The sequence below is a fragment of the Poecilia latipinna genome, unplaced genomic scaffold (assembly GCF_001443285.1).
Source record: "Poecilia latipinna isolate Pla-1442-1.1 unplaced genomic scaffold, P_latipinna-1.0 Scaffold302, whole genome shotgun sequence".
NCBI lineage: Eukaryota > Metazoa > Chordata > Actinopteri > Cyprinodontiformes > Poeciliidae > Poecilia > Poecilia latipinna.
In genome coordinates, this window is record NW_015112918.1 from 136,157 (window position 1) to 157,491 (window position 21,335).

General features: G+C 36.8%; 1 protein-coding gene across 2 annotated transcripts in view; it reads right to left on the reverse strand.

Annotated features, from left to right (window-relative positions):
• Window positions 1-20,572, reverse strand: part of LOC106948691 (guanine nucleotide exchange factor VAV3-like) — a 59,194-nt gene extending 38,622 nt beyond the window's left edge. Inside the window, exons 1-8 of one of the 2 annotated variants that reach the window (XM_015034525.1) lie at window positions 20,053-20,572; window positions 13,917-14,033; window positions 3,537-3,595; window positions 3,012-3,077; window positions 2,299-2,416; window positions 809-901; window positions 347-415; window positions 152-255 (exon numbers count right to left, since the gene is read on the reverse strand). In XM_015034525.1, the coding sequence (XP_014890011.1) occupies window positions 152-255; window positions 347-415; window positions 809-901; window positions 2,299-2,416; window positions 3,012-3,077; window positions 3,537-3,595; window positions 13,917-14,033; window positions 20,053-20,256 (830 nt within the window). In that variant the 5' untranslated portion in view covers window positions 20,257-20,572. The remainder of the gene's footprint in view (window positions 1-151; window positions 256-346; window positions 416-808; window positions 902-2,298; window positions 2,417-3,011; window positions 3,078-3,536; window positions 3,596-13,916; window positions 14,034-20,052) is intronic. The other variant, XM_015034526.1, reaches the window with a different exon arrangement.
• Window positions 20,573-21,335: the final 763 nt, after the last annotated feature.

The following is a 21,335-nucleotide window of genomic DNA, read 5'->3' on the forward strand; positions in this document are numbered from 1 at the left end:
CACTTTAACTAGAAAATTCACCAACAAATAAAATAATAATGAAAAAAAAAAAATCTCCAAGTCTGTAGCAATAGCATTAATCTGTCACCCACATTTGAACCAATAATTAAAACAAGGCAACTTTATATCCTGTGCCGGACTTGTTTAGTACCTTTCCTTATAGCTGATGAAGATTTGGTAGAGATTGAGGGCATTTTTGTTCAGGATGGAGTCTTGCAGATCTCCCATTAGGCTCTTGTGAACTTTAACCAAATCCTGCATTGTAGTAGAAAGCCATGAGCGTCGGAACAGATGGTCTTACTGGCATATTTTGCTATTAAGAGATGAAAAATGCAATTTGACTTACAGGAATATTGACAAAAACTTTGTCAATCTCAGCTGCAGAGAAGAATTTCTTCAATGGATTTAGGAAATACTAGAAAGAAATGAAACAAGAACGTCAGAAAAATACTTTGAAACTCCTTCTTGACACTTTTTTTAAATAATAATTTGAAATAATCACACATCCATACTGAAACCACACAGATGTATCATTTGATGAATGACACTAGAGCGAGAAGGGAAGGTGAAATGCAGAACTGTTAACTGGGAATTTCCCCCCAAAACCCCAAACATCTAGAAAAGTCTACATGCAGAATGATCATCGTGTAATCAGATTAAGATTAACGAGTCTGACATCGTGATTGTAATAATTTCTACTTCTGACAAACAGCTAGTTAAAGCTAGCTGTGTTAACGTGGTACAAAAATAAGTAATCCAAGTCGTGATGAATGAAATCTACACATTTCACATGAAACTGGTTCAGCACCTTTTCAATGGACTCCAGTGTTTCTGTGTATCGCTCTTCCGTCTGCTTAATCTCTGAAAGGCAGCAGCTACGCACATCAACCTCTGCCTGTTTCTAGGAAGACACACAAGAGGAAATGCTGTTTGAATGTCGCCATCTGATGGGGAGACATGTTTTCTTTACTGCATCTGAAGGAAAAGGAAATCCAAAACGTTGGCAAGTGACTAAACAATTCCATCAACATTCATCACACAACCTTTAGATGAGCCGGTTTTTTTGTTTGTTTTTGTTTTTAGTTTTGTTCGTTTTAACATTTCGACGCATCACAACCACACAACCGCAACATATTTTGTGAGGATGAGGTGTGAAACAGACCAACAGTAAGTTTGAATTATTCAAAAATGGTATGGAAAATGTGTAATGACAATAGATGCATTTTCACTGCAACAGGCGTTTTAGTAGACATGTTAGTTTTCTGGAGTAGGTTTGCACAAGTCAGGGCAAAAATCAGTCAAAAGCAGTTAAAATCTATCTAAAACAGTGCAGGTAGAGACTTAATACATTTAGATCTACCCTGAATTTGGGCGGGACTTCATGTTAAAACATTTATTAAGGGTTGTTTAAGTGATCGGTGTGTTTATCTTCCACTGTTTTATTAACTTTAAATTACATGGCTACAGGTCTGTTTGTTTGAAAACTTAACATCTAAACCATGCCAACAGTGCTGAATATGGCAGTGTTTTACAAAGTCTTCATTAAAATACATCATTAAACTCTGTCAATGTTAGAGGAAACATTTAATTAAAGAAAGCATGGACTTCCCCAGTTACGTAGCGGGAGAGAGACAAACATTGTTTTCAAAGCTCTTTAAAGAGAATTTAGAAGGTCAAGTTCAAATATTTTTAAACGTTAATGTTCTGAGATGCCGACTGAAGATCTGCTCAGCATTAGTGTGCTTGTGTGGTTACTGTTCCTACAAGACACATCTCCCTGACTTTCAATTATTAAAGTTAAACTAATTCTGAGTTGAAATTTGTTTTATTTAAACTTCAGAACCTAAAGACTGGAAAATGATCAGAAATGACATGAATCTTTAGGTAAAGGGCTTTGGTTTCAGACCCTCAGTCAAAAATTCACACAAAGCACAGCCAAAGTGGCTGAACATTTTCCAGGAAATTAATTTCTGGTAAAAAAGAAAAAGAAAAAAAAAAACCTTCAGTTGCGAGTAATGGAAATGAACATTAACTGAACAGAGGGTAATTTCTTTTCACACCTTCAAAAAAACAAAAAAACAGTGTGATGGTAAGAAAAACAAATAAGCCCTTTAAAGACTTTCATTACAAGAAAATACTGTATTGTTGACGTACACCAGATAGCGATACACCTGGCGAGAGGTTGCAGTTTCATAACGCCAGTAATGTTTAGTGTGTGTGTGTGTGTGTGTGTGTGTGTGTGTGTGTGTGTGTGTGTGTGTGTGTGTGTGTGTGAGAGAGTCTGACTCATTGTGGTACCAGTGGTGCATGCTGTTCAGTCTTCATGAGGTCTTCATAGATCTCGCCGCCTGCATACTCATCTTCCAGCCCGTATACCGCCGCATACAAGTCGTCTTCGTCCTCAGGAACATTCTCACTATCACACACACGCACACACACACACACACACACACACACACACACACACACATACACACAAGCGCACAAACTTTAACGAATCAAAACCATGCAAACCATCTGTCACAAGTAGGGTACCTTGTTGCACAAACCAAAATGTGTAAATTGTGAAAGGGTTTTGCAGCTACAGTAAAGTATTTTCTTTCTCATCATGCCCACATGCAGATATAAAAGAATGAAATCCCTCAGCAGGACAGCTCATGATTCAAATAAACTGGTCTGTAACACTGATGTGGCAAGAAACAAATACAAACATTGCAGTTGCCCCATGTGCTCTCAAAATTTTGTTCTTTTCTATCAATCACACTGTCAACAGCTCCCATTGAGAATCTTAATGGGGGTGGAACAGCTAGACTCAGCAAAAACGTGCCAAATTACTCATTTGTTTTCTCTGACAGTAAGAGGGAAACCAAGCAAAGCCTTTTACCAAACATGTGGGTGGCTGCAGACCCCCTGGAGAGCCCGGATGCAAGAAGCTAAATCTTCTTCTGAATGAAATAATCGGGCGCCATCAACACCCCCAAAGGGCCCACAGAGACAAGACTCATACGTACTCAAGCAGGTCCTCCAGGTTGTTGTAAATCTCCTCGTCTTTCAGGCTCTCCTCCAGCGGAAACGGCCTGGAAGAGAAGGGAAAGCAGGGAGACTTCAGTCAATAAAGGAGAAAAAGAGGAGCAAAAGTGACTTTTTATCTCTAAATGTAGTGATGTGTTTGATGAGATTTCTCAAAACCTGGACAAGAGATGAAATACTAAATCCGAAAACCTAAATAAAACTTAGGTTTTATTAACGTCTGGTTCTCTCTTGTGTTTCTTTTTGTTTGTTTGTTTTTACTGTTGGATAATCAAATTGTTTATTAAGAAAAAAATATTTTTAACTGGAAGTTAATTTCCAGTTAACTTCATTCAACACTGCTTAGAATGAAGTTAACTGGAAATTGGTGGGTGACTTGCGGCTGCAGTGTTGGCTGCAGTGTCGGTAAAGAGGGAAGGCGGAGGCAGAGGTGCTGGATGGAAATGAAACAGAGGTGCAAGCAGAAAGTAGTTTAAATGTGTATAAGAAATATTTACTGGACTTACTTGAATCCTCCTTGCTGTGCGATTGCTGTGTGGGAGAGCTTTGACAGAGTGTCCATAACCTGGCGAAACAAAAACAACCATGTTTCTGAATGAGTGTGTGAAATATCTGGATATACATTACCATTGTTTTTATCATCTGTGCAAATAATACAAAATAATCTCAATAAACTGGACAGGAAGTACTTTTGTTTTGATATTTCCTAGCAGTAACTGTCCTTGTGATGAAACAATAGCTTAACAATTAGAGAAGGCCCCAAAAGTCTAAATTATGAAGCCGCAGTTAACATTTACAGATTGCTATGAGACTATTTAAGCTTATTTTAAGCTTATTTTAAGCCTATTCAAGCTTAGTGCAGCACATCAACTGTCAGAACTACTGTGGTCTATAGCTAAAATACTGGCTCGCTTTCACTGCTGATGATAGAAATACAACTCGAGTCTCAGATCATGTCAATTCACGAGGCTTTAAGGAATAAGTCTAAGAAGTCTTTAGTCTTGGTTTATGTAACACAGAGAGAGAAGAATCCAAAAAAAAACCCATGACCAAAATAAAAAGCCCAAATTGAATCAAACTCAGGTCAGATCGACTTACAAGATTTTTGCCCAGGGAGCCAAACAGGCTAGGACCGCCTCTGCCGGGTGGATTAAAGAGCTCGTTAAATAAAGTTTCATTTAGCTCGTTATATTTTTGTGATATCTGTAAGATTTTAAGGTTTCTTTTTTGTTTGTTTTTTGTTTTTTTATTTAGTTCAGGAGGGATTAAAACTGGGAAATTATGTAAAAAAAACAACAACTTTGTGATTCTTGGCGAGAGAATGGCAGCTTCTACAACTCTGCCAAAGAACAACCACCCTGTGTGTGTTGAACATCCGTCTGAGCTGAGCTGAGACACAGAACAGAGAGAACTGAGAGAAAAAAACCCTAATCTGGTACACTGAGAGGTAACACAATGACCACAGTCATGTCAAGTCTCTCACTTTGACCTAGAAACAGTCCCGTATTAGAGTAATTACATCGCATTCCCCCCCGCTTCTACAGTAGTTCGTAGTTTTCGCCCCCTTTCTTCCTCCTCATATATATTTCCCGGTATTCTCAAGTCTAAAACTTGACAGGTCTGATTTTGCTTCTTCTAACAATGTGGTTGTCAACGATCCTTCTGAAAGCAACTGCTTCTTTTATTCAAGTATATAAATTAGAAATATAGTGCATTTTTTCATTATGCCTATTTACTTTGATCTGTGATGTGATATTGATGAAAAATACACAAACTCTCCTCATTCTTTCTCCAAAGTTCATAACAATTTGACTCCCTGATTAGGAAAGAGTTCATCCTTCTTATTTCCTTTCAACAGATTTTAAATTAAATGTATATTGAATGACTTTTGAAACTTTAAAATAGTTTAAAGTTGCATCTTACCAATGCTACAGGTGTCAAACTGTGAAATATTCTTTCACAAGTTGCTTAACAAGCTTGAACAGCCGACTTGAAGAATGTGTGCTGGCTGAATACATGCAGGGTTAGGTTTGGTATTTCCTTACTAATTTGAGGCAAATATCCATGTGAATGCATTTCTTTCACAGAACTGTTCTTCAGCATAAATGGTGCCTTCATTAACCTATAAAGTTAACTAAGACACAAGAATAAAAACATGTCTTTGTGTTACAGGCCACTGGATAAATAAACCCTGTTTTGGGGCAAGTGGGAAATTTTACACACTAACCAAACTGATTGTTCTCGCAAAACTGGCACCCCACCCACCTTCCCAAAAGATCAAAACGCAGAAAATCATTTCAATCCTGGGGCCATAAAAAAATCAGCAGAGTCTCACACAAACCATGTAAAAAGAGTCCCACTATTCTCAGCCACAGGTAGGAGATATCAACTTCCCATTAACTGCACAGAAATCGACAGATACATTATATTATATATTTTTATTTGCCGCTTGTGCCCACACCCTTCCTGTTTTCATGATGCGCATCTGCCTAAATCTAAACTTGACACTTCTGTCAGATAATGCCAATTAAAACAACTACTTTGCTATCATTCATTTTACACACAGACATATTTATTTTTTCTCTTTGAAAATCGTGCTATCACTGTCGTATTTTGTATGATGCGGCTGCCAAACGTCAATTTTTATAGAAACATTTATAGACAATTTTTGTGACTTGTGTACAAATAATCACATATCTTTTTCAAGTTGTGTTTTCAAGAATAACTGAAACTAGGTGGATTTACATTTAAAATACTTGTTCTTATAAAAAAATAAAAATAAAAATAAGAAACACTGGAAAAGCAATGTTGTTTTTCTTGGTGATTTTTAAATAAGATTGTGCAGACATTTATTATTAAAACCATATTCAGATGTTTTGATATACAGACATCCTGGTGCACGAGTTGCACTTGAATGCACCGTATGAAAACACCTGGTGGGAAAACACCTCCTGACAGCAGAGTCCTCTTGACAACATCATTGTTTAGTCTAGTGTGTGCTTCTACTGAGACTCCAACACCGTTTGGACAAGTTAAAGCAACAGGCAGAGCTGCCAGGGAGCTTTGCTTGTGCTACAACTTTTTAAAGCAAATAATTCAATCCAGCGTATACCAAGTTGAAAACTGCTGGCAAAAAGTTTCAACTCAGTTCATGTTTATGTCTTTTTTTCTTTCTTTCTTAGTTCAAAGCAACTCCAGACAGAGATGCTGCCATGTGATTGGCTGATTCGCAATTTGTGTTAATAAGCAATTTAACCTCCTAAGGTGGCCGGTGAGTATAATTTATCTTAATAAATTGAATATTTTTTTTAGATTTATATCATGTAATTCAATTCTACAGCTTCAGACATTTTTCTAAAGTTAATTTAAAAACTCACTCTGCATGAAGGCAGTGAACATTTGCAAACAAGTATGTGTTTTTTTTATTATTGTTGTTGTTGTGATCTAAGTTAATCATTTCAAGTGACAAGTTACTCAATACTTATTGAGTCACTGAATTAAAACTCAAATCATGAAAGTGAAAGAAGCCACGGTGACAGCCTCACGCACATGCGTGCTCTGCAGGAAATGGTCACGTTACCTCCAACTCACACCCGTCCGTCACACTGTGTGTCAGTACGATGAAAGTTGGCGCACACATATCGGCTTTACATATGAAACCCTTCGTATTAGTTTCAGTGTGTCTAAAAGAAGCTGTTATGACATTTTAAAGTGTGCAAAAAGTGACAGTGATAAAATCAATTCTTCCGTTGTTTCCCGTCAAAGTTTACTTCATTGAATGAGTGCATGGCAGTCATCAAAATAATAATAATAATATTATTAATATTAATAATATTTTCATCGGACAAAAAAATAAAATAAAATCCACCTATGCAATTCTCCTATAATTATGTCTCTGTGCTATAATTCACATTTTCTCCAATTCCAACTTACTACTAGACACTGCATGAGAAAAAGTAAAGTTTAGCTCATATTACTATTATTATGACGTTTTCCAGAAGTCTCTGGCATAGAATAGTATTAAATGTCAATAACCTGCATTACTATTTGCTTTATTCAGGGGGTTTGGATTTACAAAAATGTTTTATAAAAACATAAACAGACATCTGACGGCTTAGAACTAACAGCCTGTCTAGCCGCAGTTTATGACCTCTTCCTGTGTGAATAAATGCTGCGGCTTTGGAGCACACAGGTGTACTTGAAACTTGAAAGAGTCTTGAGACCAGCTTGAAAACCTCTTTTAAAAAAACAACATTTGTTTCGCTACAGGTTATTAAAAGCAACTAAGCTCTTTTTCAACCTAAAGCAAAATAAATATTTCCCATGGATGCAAAATGGTTTTAAACATCAGTATTGTTGCTTTTAAGTATTTACAGCCTTTTTATTACACCGACTTAGCTCCTAAACGTAGGAGCTAAGACGTTTTACTTTTAGGAGTTGGTACCACAACTCTTACTTGAGTAATATTTCTGGATACTCTGCACACTGTTATTAAGTTCAATAAATGAAGAGAAAGAAATTTCAACCCAAGATGCACCAGATATAAATATACAGCTACAGTTTATGTCTGGATGAAAATTCTTGTTTGAACACAAGCTTTGTTCTTCTGATGTTAGTTTGTACATGCTGAGCCTGCCGAGGCATTTGATAGTGAAAAAGACAACACACACATACCACTGTGTTTGTTTCACAAGTTTTATATATTTAAAAAAATGTACATTGAAAAGTGTTTCTTCTGTCTTAATTTGTTATTTTGTAATTTATTTGTTTGTAATCTTTTTTTTTTTCATTTTTGTAAAAATCTGAACACAACTTCATACTGTTTGTCTCTCTATTGACATCATTTTTAAATTTTAAATTAGATGTTAGATGCTTTTTACTCTTACTTGACTAATATTTTTGGATGGATACAAATTACTTTTACTTTGGTAAAAGTAATAAGTTGAGCAGCGCTATTCCTACCTGAGTAAATTTGTTGGGTACTCTATCCCACTCTGCTCTAAAGTGCTTATCCAAGAAAACTGCTGCAAGTTTCTTAGCATTACAAACTTCGATCTGATCATGAATGATGAAAACTTTTTTCTGACTGATTTTAAATCTTAAAAACAAACTGCTCTCACACCAAGTTTGTCTGGTTAAGCCACATGTGACTTGCAATGCAAACCCAGAAAGTTAGCTGACGTCCAACCGCCTCGGTTATTGTGGCCTGTTTTAGTAAATGCAACTTCTACGCCGAGGGCAGTATGAAAAAGGATATTTTGTTAAATAAATCTTTTTTCCTGCCATAAAGTAACCTCCAGAAACAGTCATTTCGGTTAACTGTACAGTTTAGCACTTGTCTCCACTTTGAAGTGTTCACTCAGCTTTGGTCAGTTATGCTGTTTTAAAAGTGCTAATAAGTAAAGAAGTCTTGGTTTTTGGTGTATTTGGACATTGTACCTCCTCAGTTTTAGTAAGTGGAGTGGTACGATTCTTAAAACAATCAAAAATTTGCATTTTGTTTTTGAGTACCCACATTTCAGATGGTTTGTTGTCCCAATTAGTTAATTGTATTTTCAGTTGTATTGAAAGTTTGTCTCTGCAAGGTTGTTTTCTAAGCAGGCTTAAAAATTTCCCACTTTAATTTATAAAATAACAACAGGAAGATAAATGCTGACAGTTTAAATGGAAATAGAACGTTTATTTATTGTATTTTACTTTGCTGATTTGCAACATGATCCAATTGTTATTTTGTCTCAAATATTCTCTCGTCACATGTAACTGGTGCATAAAACATGAAATGAGGATAATGTGGAAGTATTTGTTGTCATGCAGAAAAACAGAAATGTTGGTCTACCACAGGCCGACCTGGTAGAGACAGGAAAATGGCAGAAAACAAATGGAATTTAAGTCCCTTTGCAAACTTCTGCGGCTACCAAACGGACAGACGAGGCACCATGGAGAAAACTAAGATTCTGTTATGGCACATGAAAGCGAGTGGCTAAGAGCAGAATGGAAATGACGCAAATCAAATCCCCTTGTTCACTTTGAGACCTACAAAGAAAACCTTGCAGATCAGGCCAGACTTTGCGGAGAACGAGGGGAGATTTACTTTTCTGAAATCATCAAAAACTGTGGGGACAACTCTTGTTACCACAAAGAAATGAACAAACCTTCCAGTTTTTATCTTGCTCTTTAAACTTATTTCTTCATCGAAGTTTAATGAGTTTGCAATATTCTTTAATGGTAAAGTTCAAAGCATCAAAAATCTCCACAACACAAATACCTTTGCACCCTGTTGCACATCTAACTTTGACACATTTCACATCTGTCTCTGACAAAACAGTCAAAAATACTGTTCGGACTCCGTCAACATGCTGCCTTGATGAGTTACCGACTAGATTCCTAAAATCTGTAATGAACAGCTTGTTAACTACAACTCGCTCATCTAGTCAACATCTCACTTCAGACTGGAACATTTCCAGATCAATCAATTTGAGACTCTCTCTCTCTTGAACCTAATAATCAGGGATAATATTGAATTCAGACAAAAATGTTAACAGCAATATTCAATCGACAACATAGACAGTTTTTTATAATCTAAAAAACATTGCTCGGATCAAAGGAACAGTGTTTAAACCAGACTGAGAACGATTAATCCATGCTTTCGTCTCCAGCAGGAGGCTCTCACTTAGCTCTCTAAGTGAGCTCTGATACGGCTGCAGAAAACTCAGAACGCTGCTGCAAGAGTTCTTACTAGAACCAGGAAATACGACCATATTAGTCCAGCACTCAGGTCTCTGCACAGACTTCCTGTCGCACAGAGAACTGACTTTAAAACAGCTTGTGTATAAGTGCTTTCGTGGTCTAGCGCCAAAGCACATTTCTTTGCCATATGAACCAGTTCAGACTCAACGTCAGGTAGTGGTCTTCGGCTGGTGATGTTGCATTTCAGTGTTTTGCTCCTAAAATCTAGAACAGTTTGAAAAAGTGGGACATGACTTGACTCTGACAATCTTTAAATCAAGGTGGAAACATTTCCTTTTAGCTGTGCATGTGGCAGCAGAAAGCATTTTATCTACATTTTTTTATTTCTAATTTAGTTGAATGCTTTTTCCTTGTATTTCATTTGTTTTGCCTTTGTCTGTGTTTTTAATATCTGCTTTTAATCCCTTACTCTTGATATTTCTGTAAAGCACTTTGAATTGTGTTTTTACACACAATGTGAATAATAATAAACGTGCTGCTTTGTCTTACCTGTTAAATTCCTGAATCAACAAATTTACTTTATTTAAGATCATAGGCACCTCAAATTCAGCTTGCCACCATCATTGTGAGAATGCTTACATGAATGACTGCATGTATTGTGAAGTGCTTTAGGGATAAAGTGCTATGCACAAACATGTCTTTAACCATTTACAAATTGTCTTAAATTGAAAGCAAGTTAGAAAAAACGTTAGATTCTAGTAAGACCAAAATTAACAGAGTCAAGTCCAGATAAGCGTCAGAGATTTATGCTAACCCTAAAGAAAAATACATATTTCTTATGTTAAAATAAGTATTAAGAAAGATGTCCAATTAAGAATGAAATGTGTTTATTTCAAACTTAATCATTTTCCTTTTTTTATTGTTATTTTAGGAATAAAATTTGACAACACCGAGAGAGAGCAAAGACTTCTCTCTTTCACCTTTAAGACGAACAGGCTAACTGAACAAGCTAACGGTCTCTCAAAATTCCCACTGAAGACATTTACAGTCTGTAATTTCCTCAAACTGTCCAACCCCAAAATGTGTCACTTAAGATTAAAAACGCAAAGAAGGGGCTACTTTATTTCATAGTGAAGAAAGAAAGAAATTCCTTTTGCTTCTTCAGTTCTCCTCCGCAGCCTGGAGCCTTCATGCTGCTGCATAAACTCATTGAAGCAGCCTGCAGCGCAGCTTGTAGTAACTCGGAGGAATGTAGGTTAGAGAGCTCTCATTAGATATTCAGCAGACTAATGCTCAGTCTATGGGCACAGTTGGCACAACTCAAACCCGAGTGGATTAGACCGCCTGAGATTTACGATGTTCTCTTGTGAATGTTCAAAATAAGGAAGAGATTGACCACTTCTTGTTTAGCTGTACAGCCCTTTCTGGGGCAAATCCAACTCAATCACACAGTCCAACCTACGGAAACCCATATTTCTATGCTACAGAGCAATCCTTTTCCCACCGCAAGCATGTCCACTTGATGGATAACCCTTGAACATGACTGAGATTATGCAGCCCGGCTTGCATGTACTGTACATATTTGCAGAGGGCACCTCCCCTGTGGGATTATCAGCAGCCAGATTAACTGGAAGCTTCTTTAGGTCACAACACACTGGACTGAAGAAAGGAAAGTAACAGGGATGCACACAGCTCAAACTAAATTATTCAGATTCAGGGGCAGTCATAAACTACATTATATCCTCCAAAACTTAATAGAATCTAAAAAAAGATCAAAAGTTTTAAGACTAAAAAGTATTTCAAGTGTAAAATTCTTAGCATGTTTGAAGACTTCGACTTATCACTAACAATAATACAGAAGACAAAAACTACACCATATATTTAATCGCAGTGTGCAACACTTCAGTCACCAAAGACTTTGAATGCGGTATTTGGTCAGATATATTTCAACAGTGCATGCTCCACATAAGGATAATATATTTGGCCAGTATGGACACCAGCTGTTCTCAATGCGTCCACCTGATGTTGACATTATGTGGCTGAGAGGCTGAAGTTACAGAGATTAGTGGGGGAATTGGTGAATAGAATTTAGGAAAATGTGGGAAAACTAATTGATATCAGCGAAAATGTAATTTTAATACAGAAACATTACATCATAGTTTGGCTATGACATACAGAATCATGAGGAAGACTGCTGCCAAAAATGCTGGCTGTTTATAGAGTACTCCATCCAAGCATTTTATGCAGAAAGTTTAGTGGAAGAAAAAAAACGCTGATACAAAAAAATGCACAAGCAACATGGATAACTGCAGCCATCAAAAAATTATGAAGCAAGCCATATTCAAGAGCTTGGGGAGATTCACAAAACCTGGACTAGAGGTGGTGTCAGATCTTTACAAAGAGAGGCTTCCAGGACATGGGCTGTAATGCCTCCTTCCTGGTGTGGACCCACTCCATCACCATTAATGTTTAAGAACACAAAGGACTGGACTGTTGCTTATTGGTCCAAAGACCTCTTTTCAGATTTTGCATGTCTTTTGAAATTTTGATCCTACAAACTGAAAGAAAAACAGAGAGGCACAGAATCCAAATTTATGAGATCCACGGTGAAATTTGCACAGTCAATGATGTTTTCAGGAGCAATGTGATCTGTCCACGCAGATTCCCCAACAATGAACATGAGCTGACACCCACAACTGAGGCAACCTGGACTTCCTTATTATCTCAAAAGCACCACAAGGCTGGTCACTTTCATCCCATGACCCAATAATGAATATATATAGAGTCTCAACCACGTTTTAGGTGCAAATAGTAAATGGAAAAATATTTTTCAACTTATTCAATATATTGACATTTTTTCCCCCTCATCTTATGCAGTAATTTAATTTTCAGGAAAAACTGGATTTAGATTTTTATAGCTGTAATCATCAAAAACCTGAAGTTAACCCTTGAAACACATCACCCTGACAATGAATCTATAACACAAGTATGAATTCAATCACTTAATTCAATCACTGAAAATGTGCTATGATAGTGAAATTTACTAAGATGGACCTGCATCACAAAAACCCAATAGGTGAAGGCTTCAAAACATTCAAAAAGATTTTTTCCTGAGAGGCTGCACATGAATGTTTGTGCTTTGGGTAAAAAGTTGCTTTCAGGTGCTCTCAGCTAAGGAAATGGAGAGAACAAGACGAGTCTCAGTCTGTGCGGTTTCTTCAGAGGTGTTACACTTGGCTTTTCAACTGTGAACAGGAGTCACTCTGGTAATAAGGCAGAGAGCAACACTGACACGCTGACCTGGTGATGCACTTAGACTCTGAACCAGCTATCACAATAAAGCACAAGCAGAAAAGGCAGATAATCCTTCAGAAGTGTGTCTGAGTAAGAAGCGGCAAATGGCTGCACAACTAAATCCTTTTAGTCTCATATGGGTATATACACAAGATTATGACAAGTTAATTAAACACATGGCAACATTTACAGAAAAATACTATTATTATCTATTATTAGCCATGCTCTTTAAATGGGTATCTCAAACTGCTTTTCATATAAGATCTTCAGACTGTATCAATTTATACAAAATGATGAGGAAAATGGAAATACAAAAGCAAATATGTAAGACAATTCATCATATCAGATGTGATCAGGCGTGAAAAAATAATTTGTTTATGTCGGCCGCTTGTCCATTTTCTTCAAATCAAATCAAATTTTTTTTGCGTAGCATCCTTCAGCAGTCACCAGTTCTGACATTATATGTATTATAAGATAATTATACAAATGTGTGAGAGTTAGACACAGAGGATATAAATATGCAAAATATCTGGAGGGCGTCTTTTTAATCTTACTCCATAGAAAAATAATATACATTTTGTCGTCTTTTTCTCAAACGGTGATACGTTTGTAATATTTTTAATGTATGATCATAGAGGAACAACCCAAAGCAGTTTTACATTTCTTAGCCCAATTGTATTTTAAAACATGAACTAGAAAATATAATTATCTAAAGTCAACATTTTTAAAAGATCCTGCGGTCTATGATATCAACATGCAATCTGAGACAACTAAAGAGCGGTAGCTAAAAATCACAGGAGAGCAGCTATAAACATAAAGTAGAGTAAAGTTGAACTCCCCATGTTTCGAATACAGACTTCCTCAGAGATGCAGCAATAAAAAGATAGGATAAGTGGTTGGCTCACCTTTCCAAAATCTCTGACATCAAAAAGGTCAAAGGCTTCAAATAAGTCACTTTTCTTCATGCCGAACACATCACAGCAGGAAGACAGGAACGTCCTGATGTTCTTCAAGCACAAGAACTAAAAGGAGAAGACAATCACATTCAGCAAAAAAAATAAACACTTTTGAAAATACTGTTCTGCTTTGCATTTACCTGAAATTAATTTCTCAAAAATGCATGCTTACAAATGCAAGCAGTCGTTTATTGTAGATGTTTAATTAAACTGTAAATTTTGAATTCTGAAGAAAGTTGAGCTTGGTTTCATTTCATTCAGCAGAAGTTTCCTGGGAAATTCTTCACCATATACTTGACATTTATCTCACAGTTTCTGTTGCTTTATGAGTGACTTTGCTTTCAAAGATCTCTTCTGAGTTCTGCACTTCCACAAGACCATCACACTGAGTAATCAAGAAAATCAACATAAGCATTTACAGTAAAGGTAATTAGTTACAGCTGAATACAAGTAGTTATCGTAAAAAATCCTTATGTTAGTTAGCCTTATGCTAGTTTAGGAACAAAAATAAACTTAATAGCAACATGAAAACATATTTCTTGAGAATAATCTGTTTTGCACAGATTTTTAGTGTTCTTCTATTTAATGACGTGATGTGAAAAATTTCTTCACAATAGACCCACAAAGAAGGTGTTTGGTTTCCACAACATGAATCAGAGAAGCAGTTAGTTAGGCGACAACTTCAGCTTCTTGACTTTCATCACTCAGTGTGAAAACCACATTTCCCTCTCTAATTTTCTCTTGTTAATCTGGTCACTCTAAATTATGTGCTTACACACTTAAGTATACTTCAAGTAATTACTGAAGTTCTAGTGCAAAAATCTAGAACAGTGTGCGAGGAATAAAGTACTCACACATTGTTATACATTATTACTTGACCCTTATTTTTAGACCTCTGCTGCAGTTTTATTTTTAGGTGTTAGACGAAAGGAGGCCAACAAAACAAATCCAAACTATATTTGAGGTTTTTATTCTTTTTTATGGGAAAGCTTTGTTCAGTTTTCCTTTAATTTTTCAGTTATACTCTACCTTATGTTGGCCAGTTATATACAGATGACTCAAAAAAGACCAATATTAGCAAATTTAATGTAAAAAAAAAAAAAAGGGCATGATTATTTTTGTACGGCACTGAAAATTAAAGAAGACCATCACTCCATCACTAACGCACATCTTCAGTGATTTATATATATATATATATATATATATATATATACATATATATATATAATCTGGCATACACAATATACCGGCAGCACAAGGAGTATGAAGTTACTCCTATCATAGTGAATGTGATCCACATGGTCTGAAAACTGAAAGTGAAAACTAAACGTTTATCAGTACGAACGAAACCCCAAACTGTGCCCTCTTTTAGTGTCACTTCCCACCAGGATCTATGGGTCAGTGGAAAGCCAGGTGTCAGCTATACGATGAGCGTGTATGGTTATGACTGAGGATTTAAAGAGTTCGGAAATTCATATTCACCATTTGTGTCGTACAAGAAATGTTTTTTGGGTTGTTTTTTTTTCTAATAAATCAAAATTAAAAATAATGGATAAACAAATTTACCAGTGCAATTAATTTTTCTAAACCCTCGTGAAACTGCAATTGATCTAAAATGTGATTATGCAATCGCTCAAAATGAAACCTGAGAAGGTTCTTTGAAGATTCTCGAGAACAGATAGGCTCCTTTTTATCTCATCGGCTCATCGTGGAGACGCCTGTAATCACTCCACCGCCCCTGGGGCCCTGGTACTCTGCAGAGGAAGTGCTTGAACATGATGGCTGTGCAGCACCAGAAGCCTCATGCTTCTGAATCTAGAGTCAGAGCTCTTGTGTACAGTCCCTTGTACCGTAGCTGTTCTGTTTCTTTCAGGCAGAATGAAACAAAAAAAAGCTACAGACTATCTTGTGGTTTATCTTTAAAATGCTATTGTGGGTTGATGTTTTTAGTACTGTATTATGACTGAAGAACTGTATGGAAATAATCATTAAAAGCCAGTTTCAGCAGTTCATGTTATGCATGCGACGCATACAGTGATTCTGCAAAAGCAATACATTTCTTGCAGACCTGTATTATGCAGCCTTAATTTCATGTTTTACTTTGATGATTCATGTTTCTGTGTACAGTCAAATTATATTTTGTTTGTGATTTGCTTTTTATGAAGAGGTGAGACACATTGTGCTAAAAAGATTTGCATTGAAACCAAAATGTTTAGCTGAACTTAACACGTTGACTTCATAGCATGCTTCCCTCTTTCGCTGTCTTCATCCACTTCAAGTCCCCATTTTCATTTCTATAAATTATAGCTCGGGAGGGTGGAGAACAATGAAAATGCCATTTACAAATCTGGAGCTCACTGACACACATGCCTCTCTTAACCGTATACTCATATGGCCTACAGCTGCAGGCCACAAGATTCTTTTGTTTGGGTCCTTGTACTCCGAGTTCACTTTGAGTGTCTTTAAATGAAGGGGGAAAAAGGACATAGATGGAACGGCCAGAGCATATACCAACCACCCCAGTTCATAATTAGGTCATGAAAATGTATCTACCCAGAAAGGATTTCAAGTCCAATTAGTGCCGCTTTAAATTGCGATATTGTGTACGTTCTCTTCTTCTTTTTGCAGTAATAGCTTTTTGCAAAGTTATTGTTAGATCTACTTCCTTCTGTTTCCTTTTATGATCTCTAACTCATAGCTTTTAGAAGCTATTGTCACTTCTGACGTTATCTGTGTTTGTGACTGCACAGGAAGCAAGGTTCAAAGAGTGACCTATAAGCTATCCGTAAATATTATGGAAACCACAACAACTCATCCGGTGACTTGTTTGCCTTCGTTAGAAGCAAATTAACCTACCAGGCTTTGTTCACGTTCAGCTAATGCACATTGGTGCAATGTCTTTTGTCTTGTCAGAATATACACAAATGAGAAAACGCAATCTGTCCAGCAGGGAAAACAAATACCGAACATGTCAAAGTGTTTGTGAAGTTGACCGTTGTCCAGAGTACAATCCAGCTCCCCATTAATGAAGAATGAATATCAACTGACAGCCTATAAATAGGTCTCTCGTTGCCAAGGTGTCACACGAGAAGCTGCTCATGATGTGTAAAACTAAAATGCTCTGTGACGACCTTCACACGCCTTACATGTTCTGAAACACATTGATAAAATTGGTTACAGACTTTATTCTAAGCTTCTGGATTGGAACTGGGAGTCTTCGGGGACTCTGAATTGACGTGATTACAATTCAGAAGGTTAAGATGCCATCATAATCAATTGACAGTTACCCACATCCCTCCCCAGACACGCATGTCTCTAGAAACTATGGCTCGCCACAACATGCTTGTAATCGCCTTGTTCTGTTTTAGTCTCATTGTAAGGTATGAAGTATCTTCTATGAAGCATCTTGGAGGGCGGATGTTAAATCCAAAGGCTGCTACAAAGCTGCTATAATGGGAATAGTGGGAACAATCTTTGTAATTATCTTCAGCTTTCCTGAGTTAGTGGGAATTTTAGCATCTGCAGTTTGACAGGCTTCCAGTTTGCAGTGTTTTACTTCCACCTCATTGTTGAAATTTGAACATTTCAAACATCCCTCATATGGCATGGATCTTGTCATGGGATTTTTTCCCAGCATGCTATATTCACCATAAACTGTCTGGGTGCTGCATTTAGGTGCTCCCCAGTTCCTTTTTTCCTTATATTTAGGTTGTAAATAAAAATTACAATAATCGAGTTTTGACGTTGTTTTTGTTTTTTCTTTTGTTGAAAAAGTTACCATCATTCATGTGTGCATCTTGATGCATCAAATAATAAATTTTTGACCCAGTCAGTTGAGATCAAAATTAAAGTTGCTGCAAGTCAATGATTCAATGCAAACTGCTGGGTTTCATTAGATAATAAAACTTCGTAAACTAACCTGAATAACGAGCTGAATTTGTTTGTTTGATAAATAGGACAAAGTGGAAGGTATGTGTGACTGAACTGAAATGACTTCTTTGTATAGTGTCTCAAGATGACATTGGGAATCGGCGCTGTATAAATAAACTGAATTCAAACTGAACTGAAATCAGTCACTCCGCATAATTTTACAAAAGCATGCCAAAATACAAAATTTGGAGAGGTGGGCATCATAGTTTCAGCGTGTTTTTTCAGCATGTGGCGTCAGCAGACATATAACTTAAAGACAAATGGAGAAATTAACTGGGGCATTCTTAATAACAAGACAGTGATCACAAACACATAGACAAGGAAGCTCTTGTTATTAAATTTCCTGAGAAAAATGTTTATGTTTTTAATTCTTATTCAACACTCTTTATGTCTAAAAGTGTTTGCTACTGGGCTTCAAACTCCTCCTCAAGCAAGCATTCTCCTGCTGCAAAAACGGCACGTTTCCTGTCTAACGGGTGGATCAAAGTCAGGATTTTATCAGCCCTCTCCAGTGGCTGCAAAGACTTTAATACTCTACGGAAATTTTTATTCCAACTTGCTTCTGCAAAAATAAATAAATAAATAAATAAATAAACTCCAACAAATTAATTAGCTTTAAACGAATTAACCCACTGAAAAAAAAAGCCATCGACAATAACTCGAAGAATGCATTTATACCAATCAGTCTGGCAAAACACCAAAGAACTCTGGATGCTGAAGATTAGTTTGTTCCAGATGTTTGCCTGAAGCGTCAAGTCTTTATTATTAGATCTATTTTAAAATCGAGCCAAAAGTTAGAAAGAAAAAAACTCATGCTGATCTGATAAGCTTTTTTTTTTTTTGCAGTGCATTAAGGGTAAATGTTGGTTCATAACTATGCAAAACTATATTACAGAGTGCCAATATAAATTGTGTTTCAAATTTGTGTGAGCCTGGTGTGTTAATCTTCTTAAAAACTGCTTGTCTTTCATCTGTGTTGCTTTATTGTCCTCTGTGCATATTTTTATACATACAGGACTTTTAAAGGCATAATTTGTAATTAATTACAATACTAATATTATGCTAGGATGCTTTCTCGTTCCCTTTTTTAATGTGTTTGACTCCCTTCGCCGCCCTCAATTGACAAGATGGTTACATATTTAGATTATCAGTTCAACATGCTTTTTAGGATATAAATTCTTAAAAACTTAATTTACAGGCTTACTTAAATTAGATTAAACATCAAATTCTGTCATAGTAACAAAATTTTACAAAATAAACTCAGAGAGTTTGGACAGGTCTCATAAAACATGCAGGAGCCGCCCCTGTTTACTGGTGTTGCCTTTCTCCAGCTGCTTTTGACATGTCCACTCCTATATCTGCTTGAAAAGGCTCTTTCCACACGTTTTCCTTTCACTTTACTTTCCATGAACATGCTTCAATACTAGTCTGAACAGACAAACATCTTTAGCTAAGATGTTTGTACAACAACCACCATCTGGAGGATGTCAGTGACTTTCTACTGAACAACTGTTCGATCAGCATTCTTCCATATGATTCTACATGCCAGCATCTCTGTATTAAGTATAATTTTACCATTGTCCTTTTGTAATATTCAAATTTTCTAAGAAACTGAATTTTGCATTTTCACAGGTTATGTCATAGTCTTAAAAATTAGAATAGGAAAAGGTCTATATAGATCTGTATCTGTATGTAATGATTATATGAGCTTCATTTTGTTTTTTATTTCATTCTTAAAATAGATTAACTTTGTAATGATATTCTAATTAATTGAGGGGCATAATGTTAATTTATGGGGGAACAAACAATGAAGAAATAAATGGGGAAGAAGCAAAGGGGTGAATGAAATTCTGTTGTCGGTTTTGGTTTTGGTGTTGTAAATTATGGGCCCCATCTGGCCATCACTTACAAGGCTATGTAGGTTCACTCCTGCTGCCTGTATGTCGTGTTTATCGAACAGTTTGATCCACACTAAATGAATCGAATCATTTAACATGAAAAGTTAAATGATTCGACTCAGACTGTTCAGAAACAGTCTGGATTGTGTTTTTTGGCTATGACTGGCTTTACTATTAAATCGTTTTCATGGCCAATTTCACATTTTCCCCGCACGCGTAACGAGAACGAGCAGACTCGTAGTGTGTTTGAGCGTTACCTGTGACATTTGCGGCCTCAGGTTGATCTCCTTCAGGTTGATGGTGTGGGGCTTCAGGTTGTTGAGCAGCTGGCACAGCAGCACCCCGTCCCGCAGGGTCTGAGCCAGGTCGAACACCTGCGCTGTGTCCGCCGTGACCCGGTGGTTCGCCGGCAGAACATTGCAGCCGATCAGCCACACCGCGCACTGCCTCCAGTACTCCATCTCCGCTGTCTGTGAACAGCGGGTCAACGCGAAAATGAAATTAAAAACTTTGATCTTGCTTTAAATCCGCGCGCGTCATAGCAGAAGACGCTCCTCGAGCCGTTCACTCGTGTCCGTGAACTCCAGCATCGCCTCTGGAGGGACCACCGAGTCGCTGCAGCTTTTTTTCCTGCGACTCACGGGGGCGGCTGGCTGATGTGAAACCCCCCTCAAACTGTCTAAACTTCCCCTTCCTGCACAGAACTCGCCGTTACCTCTCCTTTAGTAAGTCTTGTATAGACATAGCTATAACTTTCCATGCCACTTAATATCATAAACCCGCCACAATTTTTTTTTAATTTTAAATAGGCGATGCTGTGGGGTTCCATTTTATGGGGTTCCATTTGTATCAAAAATAAGTAGAAGTCATATGTGCAGATGTGTCGTTGCTATACGTTTTGGTTTTTGTTGTTGTTGCTGTTGTTTTGTTTTTGTTTAATTTTTCGCTACATAAGAGGAAATGTCAATTGTGTGCTTGAGGCTGTGACAGGTTTGTCTCATGTAATAAATAAATAAATAAATAAATAAATAAAAGGTTGGCTGTTAATGGGGAAAAATTCATCTTCCCTGTGATCACAGGTGGGTTCAGCAACCAAATTTTTTTCTTAGGTAAAAATAGCACTACTCAAATATATTTGTAGACAAATAAAAGTAAAAAGTTATGGAAAGTAAAAGTAAAAACGTATTTTGCTTGATAACATCAGAATTTAGATTTTACAATCAGAAAGCCAACAAATGTAATGTGCAAATTCTGGGTTGTTTTTTTTAAAGACTTTATAAAGATTTATGAAGGTATATTTTATATGTATATATATATGTGTATATATATATACATATATATGTGTGTGTGTGTGTGTGTGTGTGTGTGTGTGTGTGTGTGTGTGTGTGTGTGCGTGCGTGTGTGTGTGTGTATAGGTGTGCCATCCTAATGGCTCAGCAGGCTCAGCAAATAGAAAATAACACTAAAACAACAAATCTTGTTTGCAAACAATAAGTCTCACTTTAACATAAACTGGTGGGTGTCAGTGTCTGGTGCATTT